Consider the following 12021-nt stretch of genomic DNA (forward strand, 5'->3'; position numbering starts at 1 on the left):
CTGACCTTGTGACCTGGTCATGTTAAATATGCTATATAAATAAACCTTTTATATAGCATATATTTGATTTGATTCTGCACACCACGCAATCACTAAGTGTTTGGGTCTAGTTAATTTCACGTGCGTCACAGAAGTGGGGCGTGGTTCTAGACGCAGCTCCGAAGCCAAGGGGGCGTTGCCAAGTTACAGCGATCTGGTGTGCGTGCGTGCGTACATGCTTGTGTGTGTGTGTGTGTGTGTGTGTGTGTGTGTGTGTGTGTGTGTGTGTGTGTGTGTGTGTGTGTGTGTGTGCGCGTGCGTGTGTGTGTGTGTGTGCGTGTGTGCGTGTGTGTGTGTGTGTGTGTGTGTGTGTGTGAACTCACATTCCTCTGAGTCGGACCCAGACTCTGTCTTGGTTCTGGTCGTGGTGTTGGAAGCCCAGAGCGTGCTCCAGTCCATCCATGCTAGCCTGGATCACCAGCATCAAGTGTTAGGTGACCATTCATTTAGATCACAAATAATTGCAATGAAGGATTTTCATTGTGTTTTAAGGCATTGAACATTGGAATATGTGAATAAAAATTACATTTATGTTTTAGGCTAAGTGAATACAACTTGCAAAGAGCAGATGATGACAAATAACTGAACTTAAATATACAAGGAAATGTCACCACCACTAAAAATCACATAATGTAGGCTACTATGGACAAAACACACCAAAAATAGACAATCTACAAGCTTACAACGTGACGCGTCAGCTCGTTGATCGGGTATTTCCGTGACTTTTTTTTATAGATGAATTCACGATTCACGAAACGATTCTTACAATCCTTCGAAAATAATTGTGATTATTTCAAATAGTTGCGATTACCTCAAATAATTGCGATTATCTCAAATAATTGCAATCAGTGAGTAAGGCTGAAAATGTGTTCATTTACAATCATTTTAACCCTTTTATCCATATCTTATACATTGGCTATTCAAAAATCGTGAAAATGTGTGCAAATCATTGAATTTATTATTTGTGTCATAATTGAGGCTTTATAAATACCTCCATGCTGTTGATCTGAGCAGACATCTGATGAGGGTTCAACTGAGGCCCATGTGGTTGCGTTGCTACACTCAATATACCCACAATTCTTTGCTTTGGAGCCAAATGTGTTGAAGTCCTGCCTGGTTGGTTTCAGAAGAAGACATAGAACAGATGGAAGACTGGAAGTATACTTGGCTTGTCCAAACACAGCACACAGACCTCTCTGCTTGGCTCCCCACCAAGCGCTCTCAAGTGCAAGGACAGAGGACATCCGTTGACAAGGAAAGAAGTGCTTCCATTTCAGATACTTAGCTGTTTTGAGTCCAAAAAAGGTTTGTTGTGTTGGGGGGGAAAAAAATATGAAAGAAACAAAACAAAGCTGCAAGTTTGATACTTGGGATGGTGAACAAAGAATCTCCGTCAGATTGATTCCAAAAACCTCAGGACAGACAGAAGCCGTGTAAGACAGAAGCAGTTGAGACAGAAGCAGTCAAATGTCCTCTTGCCCTGCTGATGTGATGAGAACACACACAAACAGGCTGCTCCGCTGCTGCTCTCTCTCTCTCTCTCTCTCTCTCGCTCTCTCCTCTTCTCTCTTCTCCTCTCCCTCTCTCCCTCTGCTCTCTCTCTCTGACCCCCCTCCTCTCTCCTCCTGTCTCTTCTCTCTCTCTCCCCCTGTCTCTCTTCTTCTTCTTCTTTCTCTCTCTCTCTCTCTCTCTCTCTCCCCCCTCTCCCTCTCTCTCCCCCTCTCCCCCCCCCCCTCTCTCTCTCTCTCTCTCTCTCTCTCTCTCTCTCTCTCTCTCTCTCTCTCTCTCTCTCTCTCTCTCTCTCTCTCACCCACTCTCTCTCTCTTGCAGTAGAATATCCCCAAATGGTCTCCCTGGTTACTGGTCAGGAATGCAGTGTGTTGTCAATGCGACAGACAGACAGACAGACAGACAGACAGACAGACAGACAGACAGACAGACAGACAGACAGACAGACAGACAGACAGACAGACAGACAGACAGACAGACAGACAGACAGACAGACAGACAGACAGACAGAGATGGGTAGAGATAGAGAGAGACAGATGGGTAGATGGGTAGAGATAGAGAGAGAGAGATGGGTAGATGGGTAGAGATAGAGAGAGAGAGAGATGGAACGGAGTGCAGCAGCAGCAGCATAGCATGGAGGTATATTAATGAGAGACGAGTGGAGAGATGGAGAGAAATGGTCCTAAATGGTTACCGTGGTAACTCACTGCTGAAGGAATTCAAATGGAAGAAACTTTATCCTTTACAGTGAGCTGAACACACACACACACACACACACACACACACACACACACACACACACACACACACACACACACACACACACACACACACACACACACACACACACACACACACACACACACCTATCTATCTATCTATCTATCTATCTATCTATCTATCTATCTATCTATCTATCTATCTATCTATCTATCTATCTATCTATCTATCTATCTATCTATCTATCTATCTATCTATCTATCTATCTATCTATCAGACACACGCACGTGCGCATGTGCGCAAGCACACTCGCATGCTGGGGGGACTCCTTCATTCTGTCGAGCCTGTTGACCTGTCGCACAATCTTTAATGTGGTACATCCCTTATCATTTAAGTCGGCCGTATAGTCGGTATGATGCGGTTGAAATTATTAATTAACAATTGCAGTGCAGAGCATTTAGTTCGTAAAATAGCAGGTCAAGCCAGCAGAATGTAGCCTGGCATGGCCAGACTAAAACAAGTTTCGAGCTTGTAGATCTGCTACTTTGGCCGTTTTTGAATTTGAATCCTGAAAAGTAACAGTTCTGGACATATGAGGTATTTCCACCCGACAGAGACGATACGTTAGAGACAAGTAAAACCTTTTTGATTCTTGATACTCGGCAGCCATACTGCCAATGGCCCCTTTGGCTGCAGCAGCCACTTGTAATGTGGCAGCATCTCAAACGGTCCATGGTTGGAACTTGGGACGGCTACCATCTGTGATGAACCACTCTACCTCAGGAGTGTGAGTGGCAATTCTCAGGATGTTAATTAGTCAGCTGCGTTCTAAAGGTATCTGCTTTGACCTAAGTGTTCTTATACGAGACTGCATGCTGGAGAGTGATCACAGTCATTCTAGTAAGAGGGCTTGACTAACTCCAGGGCAGATGTTTTATTTGTAGCATAGATCAGTGGTTCTCAACCTGTGGGTCGGGACCCCCAGGGGGTCCCCCCAGATATTTTTTTTTTGGGGGAGTTTTTTTTTGGTGAGTGTTTTCTCACTCAACAGTAAACAAAACGAACATACTGCAGTATAAGTGTATGCAGGGTATCTGCACATTTCTAAACGTGACAATTTAAGGACTTATAAGACCTTTTGACACCTGAAAACTTTTTTTTTCATTGCGTCAAAAGTAATCAACAAACTATAATTTAAAAAATGGTCAAACATATTACCTAAAAAAATATGCAAAAATGTAATGAATTATCTACATGCTCGTAACGCCTGACAGTGCGAGGCGTTGTGAGCATGATCAGCTATTTTCACAATATTTATCTGTGGAACCGAGTCAAACAAAATGAAATGCCTCAACTCCTACAATTCCAAGTGCTTGTCAGGGTGGGTGGGGGGGGGGGGGTTCCCAGTTCACATAATGATTATTTTGGGGGGTCGTGGCCTGAAAAGGTTGAGAACCAATGGCATAGATTAGTTCTTGAAGCTTAATTTGGACCTAAAATGTTCATTTGTCCAGGAGGGGGGACGGGGGGGGGACAGGGGGGGACAGCCGCAGGGTGAAGTGATTAGGCTGCATGAAGTGGGCTCATTACTGTGTGTACACTCTCTGAGACACAAACTGGTCAATTAGCAGAGAGCAGAGAAGATACACAATAGACTAACGTTCGCTTCATAGTTGATGATGATTTGTGTAAAGACTGATTGAACAAGAGAGGTAAAGATCACCCAGGAATGAAAGCGTCTGACAAGACTTCAATATGTATGCAGCAAATGCCTTTGTACACGACCGCCATATAGAGCAATACATTTAAAAGTTTTCCATCGTGGCAATTTGCAGTGATACCTTTTTAATATCTAGAAAGAGAACGCTGACGTCACACCATTGAAAGTAATAGCTGAAAACCTCTCAAGATGGCGCCACCTGTCCATGGAAGACAATGGTCGCTCGTTCTAAATAAGAAATTGTGTCTCAGTCACAGCTTTGGAGATTCACCGCTTTCAGTTACAGAGACCCAACTATACATCATATTATATTATGAATTTATATTATTAAACTATTTTATATATTATTAATATATTATATTATACATTATTCATTTATGTAATCTAAAATATTGTCCAACGTCAAACATCTAACTTTGAAATGTTACCCCAATGGCAAACACTCTCTCTTTCTCTGTGTGTGTCTCTCTCTCTCTGTGTCTCTCTCTCTGTGTCTCTCTCTATCTCTCTCTCTGTCTCTCTCTCGCTCTCTCTCTCTGTGTCTCTCTCTCTGTGTCTCTCTCTATCTCTCTCTCTGTCTCTCTCTCGCTCTCTCTCTCTGTGTCTCTCTCTCTGTGTCTCTCTCTATCTCTCTCTCTGTCTCTCTCTCGCTCTCTCTCTCTCTCTCGCCTGTTACACACAATAACACAATAACCTTTCTGACATCCTAATACTACAATCAGGAAAGTGTAGATTTGTGTGTGTTTGTGTCCTCCATGCCACAGCAGACCAGTTGTCCAGTATATAGTTTATCAGAAATAATAAACCAGGAAAGATCCCCCTCAAGAAATATACAGGCTAATCTTCTTTGTCACTGCTCATACTTTTGACTTTCAGTTTTCCTAAAAGGGAGTGCCGTGACCCGGATTCGAACCGGGGTTGCTGCGGCCACAACGCAGAGTACTAACCACTATACGATCACGGCTGGCCCAGCTGTCTGTTGCTGCAAAGTGCTTCAACCGGTACAAAGTGGGGTTTGGGTGGGGATCCCCATGGGACCTTGAGGGGGTTCCAGGGGGGTCCAACAAAAGTAGTTCATATACTGCAGTGTAGCATCACTATCAGTTTCAACCAATTTGACCCTATTTCCTTGATATGAAGAAGTTTGAGAACCACTAGGGCTACGATACGATACGATTATTTGTCATTATGTAGACACTATGTGATGTAAGGTCAGGGATACTCAAATGATCTTACATAGTATACTGTAAGTCAATGGTTCTCAACCTTTTCAGGCCGTGACCCCCCACAATAATCATATTTGAACTGGGGACCCCCCACCTGGACAAGCACGTGGAATTGTAGGAGTTGAGGCGTTACATTTTGTTTGACTCGGTTCCACAGATACATATTGTAAAAATAGCAGATCTACAAGCTTGTAGAAAATGTTCAAATGTTTTGCCTCTTTCTTATATTATTTGACAATTTGGCCAATGTTTGACCAGTTTTTAGAGTATAGTTTGTTGATTACTTTTGCTGCAGATTTCTTTAAAAAATAAAAAAGTATTTTAAAGGTCATAAAGATCCTTAAATTGTAACTTAACTGTCATCTGGGGACCCCCCGAAAATCATGCTGCGATACCCCTGGGGGTCCCGACCCACAGGTTGAGAACCACTGCTGTAAGTAAGTAATTGACATGTGTGCATAGCCCAGGCCAACAACGTCTTGCCTCTGGGATGATGTCATCTGATAATGATCTGACTGTTGTGGGCGCAGAAGGTCGTGACCTATGACCCGGGCCTGCTAAACTGTATTAACAGAGAAGGTACTGGAAGAATAAGGAAATACTAGACTTCCATTTCAGTTCCAGTTGAGGGCCAGTTCCAGTTGATTTGTCAGTAAATCGAGATAAGCTGCCCACTCCTCTGCCCAGAAGTGGGTGTTAATCAAAAGGATTTACATGTCCAGAATTAGAGGTAAATCAGTCTCTACTGACAGCAAACATCCCTAGTGACAGCATATGACGAATAAGGTCCACAGCTAAGCACAGCTGGGTGGGGCAGGATTAGGGAGCAACCAGGGAGCGCTTGAGACCTAGTAACCTCAGGCCTATGAGGAACAACGTAGAAACCGCTAGAAAGAACTAGAAGAACACAAGGGAGGGGGAATGACTTGACAAATATAAGCAGGCAAACAACAGGTGGTGTTCGACACTGTGGTCCCATGTGGGACACAGTGGAGAGATAACAAATATTTGTATGATGAGAGGATTACGGGTGATGCCCAGTAATGACGAGGGTGCCCAGATATATTAGTAAGATAGACGGAAAAGGGGCAGAGATTTAGGAAGACCTGAGTGTGAACATCGTTGCTATACAGATGCTGCTTTGCTGTTACCTATTGTAATAAACTACTTCTACTGATATAACTAACTTCAAGTTTGATAGTGCTTCATTCTACCGATCCATCACTGGGAAGACTTAAAGATCCCAAGGTACTATATACTCACATAATTGGCGTCACGGTTACGGGAGTTTAATTAAAGCGTTTCGTGAATTTTGACCAACACCCCGGGAGGTGCATCCTCAGTGGCCGGAGGACCGGGCCAAACTCGGGCTTCGCCTGTCGACAGAACTCAAGGCGGCCGCCAAAAAAGAAGGTAATAAAACTTTGAGCCTTTGATTTCAAGTGCCTTGTTTGGGGTTCTCTCGCTGGGGGGAGACGGGAGGGGTCCCGGGCCGGGGCTGTGGAGCGCTGAGCGGGGTTGAGGAAAGAAATAGCGAAACTATAAACAAAAGGATTTTGTGCTGGGAACAGTACCAAAATAAAAAAAGTTTTTAGCGGATTGGGAGGTGAATGCACGATTAAACTTAATTTTAATACTAACCAAAACATAGCAGCATGTCTAACATTCTCAGCAAGCTTCGCAAAGCAAAAGGGAAAAGCAACATTTTATGACCAAAATTTGGATCACAAGGTCAAAGAGATAAATAGAGTCAAGAGATAGGCAGGCTAACTAAGTGTTTGCAGTAAACCATGTGCAGAGAGACTGCGCAGATTTAATGCAAACAAAAACAAAAAGAGAAAAAATCTGACAAGGTCAGAAAGCTTGCAAAATTAAATTACTAGAGAGAGAGAGAGAGAAAGAGAGAATTTACAAAACAGCAGGAGCTGTGATAAACAAAAAGAGAAAAATCTGACAAGGTCAGAAAGCTTGCAAAATTAAATTACTAGAGAGAGAGAGAGAAAGAGAGAATTTACAAAACAGCAGGAGCTGTGATAAACAAGAGGAGAAAATCTGACAAAGGTCAAAGAGGAAAAAGAGAACAAAAAAAAAAATAGAGATTACTAGAGAGAGAGAGAGAGAGGAAAAGTCTAAAAATAGTACAGCCGCCAGGCGCCGTAAAGAGATTAAGCTGTATTCAGAAAACAAAAATACAAAGGCAAGGAAATAGAGTGACGTCAATACAGTAAGAGTGAATGGTGGGTCCCACATATACATATTGGTGTGTTGTGCTATAGTGACAAGTTAAGAGAAAAACACACGGAATAATCCAGGAAAACAAAGACTAAATAGAACATTAATTTAATACCAAAATATGGAATTGGAATATGATTTTAAGGTGAAACCTGTGGTTACAACGCAGGAGGAGAAAGTACTAACAACAAATCAGAGGTCAATAGCGATAATAGGAAAACAAGAGGAGTGTGAAGGGAAACATACCGTGACATACACGGATTATCACACCCATTTGAAGGTAACAATGCATAGATTGCTAAACAAATATGAGTACAATCTAACGCACACATGCCGGATTATTGATAACTATTTGGAAATGCCAACATTGGAGACCGGGGCGAGTGCGATAGGACCAATAGTAAAAACCTGGCAGCCGATACCACCACATCGGCTGCATAAAAGGATAAACCCCACATATACGACAGCGGGACGACCGGCACCCAAGAGTGTAATGCAGATTGAAAAACATGCACACTTCGCGGTGTATTACCCGGATTAAAAGGAAAAGTGAATGGAAAGAAATAATGGGGGGAAATCGGCGCTAAGTTAAACAAGCTTGTAAGAATAATGAGCATAAAATTAGAATAAAACAAAATTCATAAAAATACAAAAGGTCTTGACAGCAAAAATAAAATAAGTAAAGACATTTAAAAAAAAAAACCATTTAAATACATAAGAGGACCGCAAAGTGGGTGGGCCAAGTGGGGATGCATTTTAGAATAATTGAGTATAAAGCAAATACGGAAATGTGGTAATCAAATAGGCTGTGTTTTGGAAAATGTATTACTAATGGACAACTGTGGTAACCCAATAAGCTGTGTGTTTTTGGAATAAGTACTGTATAAGCAATTTGCAAATGTGGAAATTGTATAGGCTGTATGGGTTGGCAAAGCATTGTATGACAAGAGATGTGTTTCGGGAGGCATGTGGTGACTTCATAGTGGCATTTGTGGTTTTGGAAAATGACATAGAGATCTGGAAAGGTTGTGCTTGATAACGAAATGGTGATAGAAGACGTAGTGATTTAATGCAAGAGCAGAGAGAAAAGAGGTTAAAATGCGAGGACCAGTCAGGAGTATATGCGTTATAAGTACAAATTAGGGAAAGCATGAGTAAACATGAAGAATAATTTAAAATTTAATGGAAAAACATGTCTCAAAATAGACTATTGCAATGAAATAAGGGACGCATTATAGACCAATTGAACGCGGTAATTTTTAAATTAATTAAATTGATCACCTAAAACCAATAGAAAACCAGTTCATAATTTAAATAGTTGATACATTTAAATAAAGCGAAATATGCGCGGTCGGAAAAGATTAAATTATGCTGAAATACAAAGAACAAACCTAACACAGAGACAGAATTATTTAATGGAAAAACATGTCTCAAAATAGACTATTGCAATGAAATAAGGGACGCATTGTAGACCAATTGAACGCGGTAAAATTTTAAATTAATTAAATTGATCACGTAAAACCAATAGAAAACCAATTCATAATTTAAATAGTTGATACATTTAAATAAAGCGAAATATGCGCGGTCGGAAAAGAGTTAAATTATGCTGAAATAAAAAGAACAAACCTAACACAGAGACAGAATTATTTAATGGAAAAACATGTCTCAAAATAGACTATTGCAATGAAATAAGGGACGCATTGTAGAGCAATTGAACGCGGTAATTTTTAATTTAATTAAATTGATCACCTAAAACCAATAGAAAACCAGTTCATAATTTAAATAGTTGATACATTTAAGTAAAGCGAAATATGCGCGGTCGGAAAAGAGTTAAATTATGCTGAAATAAAAAGAACAAACCTAACACAGAGACAGAATTATTTAATGGAAAAACATGTCTCAAAATAGACTATTGCAATGAAATAAGGGACGCATTATAGACCAATTGAACGCGGTAATTTTTAAATTAATTAAATTGATCACCTAAAACCAATAGAAAACCAGTTCATAATTTAAATAGTTGATACATTTAAATAAAGCGAAATATGCGCGGTCGGAAAAGATTAAATTATGCTGAAATACAAAGAACAAACCTAACACAGAGACAGAATTATTTAATGGAAAAACATGTCTCAAAATAGACTATTGCAATAAAATAAGGGATGCATTGTAGATCATTTGAACGCGGTGAATTACAACAATTAAATAGATCACCCAAAATAAAATACAGAACGAGTTTGGTAAATTTAAATACAGCAAATACGCACGATCGGTAAGTGACAATTGAATGCAGTAAAATGTAAGAATAAAGGAAAATAAACAACGAAAAAGAAGGTTGAAACGCGGTAAAGTAATGAAAATTAATAAGAATCAAGCTGCAGTAACAACGGAGGAAAATCAGATAAATAATAAATATAGCTGCAAGCAACCATAACCGGGTTCGAGGGATACAGAAGAGGCAGAAAGAGGCAGGGAGAGAAAGAAAGTGACAGAGAGAGACAGAGAGAGTGAAAGAGAGTGAGAGAGAGAGAGAGAAGATAGAAGAAGAAAAAAAAAAAAAAAAAAAAAATTTTAGAAAAAAATAAAATAATAATAATAATAATAATAATAATAGTAATAATAATAACAATAATAATTAAATAAATAAATATTGCTGCTATTTGTACCACACACACACACACACACACACACACACACACTCTGCTAAAACAGAGACACACACATACCCACATACACGAAGCCGCTAACACATACACACATGCTGCTAACCACACACACACACACACCTACACACCCACAACACGAACTGTCACCAACAACCGAATTGGTTAAGAGTGACAAGGAAGGTTATGGATTACCCACATACCACACACAACACAAACACACACACCCACACACCCACAGCACAAACTGTCAAGGAAGGCTGTGGAACATATGAGATACTACTAAGATACTACCTCAAATATATATTACTAAGATACTACCTCAAATATATATTACTAAGATACTACCTCAAATATACAACTAAGATACTACTAATACTACCTCAAGAAGAATATATCGCAACGCTGCTAAGAAACATTTGTGATATAATAAAGAGACTAGTGTTGAAAGAGTGATATAATAGAGAGACTAGGGTTGAAAGTGTATCTAATGAATTTTGTGCATGTATAACCCCTACAGAGGCAGAACCAGTCAGCAGAGAGCCGATAGGGGTGAAAGGAAGGCAAATACAGACATAACAGGAGATTTGGGTGTTTTAATTTGTGTTGAAAGTTTTACTGCGTGTTGTGAAATATTATAACCTCTACAGAAGGAGAGCAGTCAAAGAAAGGCGGTAGAGATCTACCGAAAGAGAACAGACTAAGTTTGCCACAATATTGTAGACAGAGTGGTTTCAAAGTCATGGTTGAAAGAATTTAATGTTGTGTTGTGTATTTATATAACCCCTACAGAAGGAGAACCAGTCAGCAGAGAGCGGATAGGGGTGAAAGGAAGGCAAATACAGACATAACAGGAGATTTGGGTGTTTTAATTTGTGTTGAAAGTGTTTAATGCGTGTTGTGAAATATTATAACCCCTACAGAAGGAGAGGCAGAGAGGCTGACTAGGGGCGATAGAAGAGAGACTAAGGGAAGACAAAACAGGTGACGGTGTGTTTTAACGTTGTGTGTGAAAGTGTAGTAACGTTGTGTTATGAATGATGATCCCATGTACAGAGATACAGAGAGATACAGAGATACAGAGATACAGAGATATACAGAGATATACAGAGAGATACAGAGAGATATACAGAGATATACAGAGATACAGAGATACAGAGATATAAAGAGATATACAGAGATACAGAGATACAGAGATACAAAGAGTTTCAGAGATATACAGAGATATACAGAGATATACAGAGAGATATACAGAGAGATACAGAGAGATACAGAGAGATACAGAGAGATACAGAGAGATACAGAGAGATACAGAGAGATATACAGAGAGATACAGAGAGATACAGAGATATACAGAGATATACAGAGATACTCTGAGAGAGACAAAGAGATACAGAGAGATACAGAGAGATACAGAGATACAGAGATACAGAGATATACAGAGATATACAGAGATATACAGAGATACTCTGAGATATACAGAGAGATACAGAGATACAGAGATACAAAGAGATACAGAGAGATACAGATACAGAGAGATAGAGATAGAGATATACAGATACAGAGATTGTATCTACAGAGAGATACAGATACAAAGAGATACAGGTACAGATACAGAGAGATACACATACAGATAAGAGACATACAGGGACAGAGAGAGACACACAGAGAGAGAGAGAGAGAGACACACAGAGAGAGAAAGACTCTATAAACGTCATTGACTCGAAAACGCGTCGACGCTTTAGACGCGTTGGACGCGCGTTCATTGTTTAATCTCTGATTGCGCTATAATGTTAAGTATTCAATCTTATTTTCGAGTTCCACTTGCTTCAACCACACCTGCATCCGATTTCATGACCTGGGTTCCGTTTCCGGTTTTTGATTTTGATCCCTGGTCATTTTCGTCCAGGAA

The 12021-nt window shown here is 40.2% G+C and overlaps 1 protein-coding gene across 1 annotated transcript in view; it reads right to left on the bottom strand.

Annotated features, from left to right (window-relative positions):
• The window catches only part of pde1a (phosphodiesterase 1A, calmodulin-dependent), a gene marked incomplete at both ends in the record, with an annotated part of 17825 nt that extends 17383 nt beyond the window's left edge, over nucleotides 1–442 (bottom strand). The window contains one exon of the mRNA XM_080457272.1: nucleotides 363–442. Coding sequence (XP_080313398.1) covers nucleotides 363–442 — 80 coding nt within the window. The remainder of the gene's footprint in view (nucleotides 1–362) is intronic.
• Nucleotides 443–12021: the final 11579 nt, after the last annotated feature.

Source organism: Gymnoscopelus braueri (assembly GCF_963280865.1).
Source record: "Gymnoscopelus braueri genome assembly, chromosome: 18".
In the NCBI taxonomy this organism is placed as follows: domain Eukaryota; kingdom Metazoa; phylum Chordata; class Actinopteri; order Myctophiformes; family Myctophidae; genus Gymnoscopelus; species Gymnoscopelus braueri.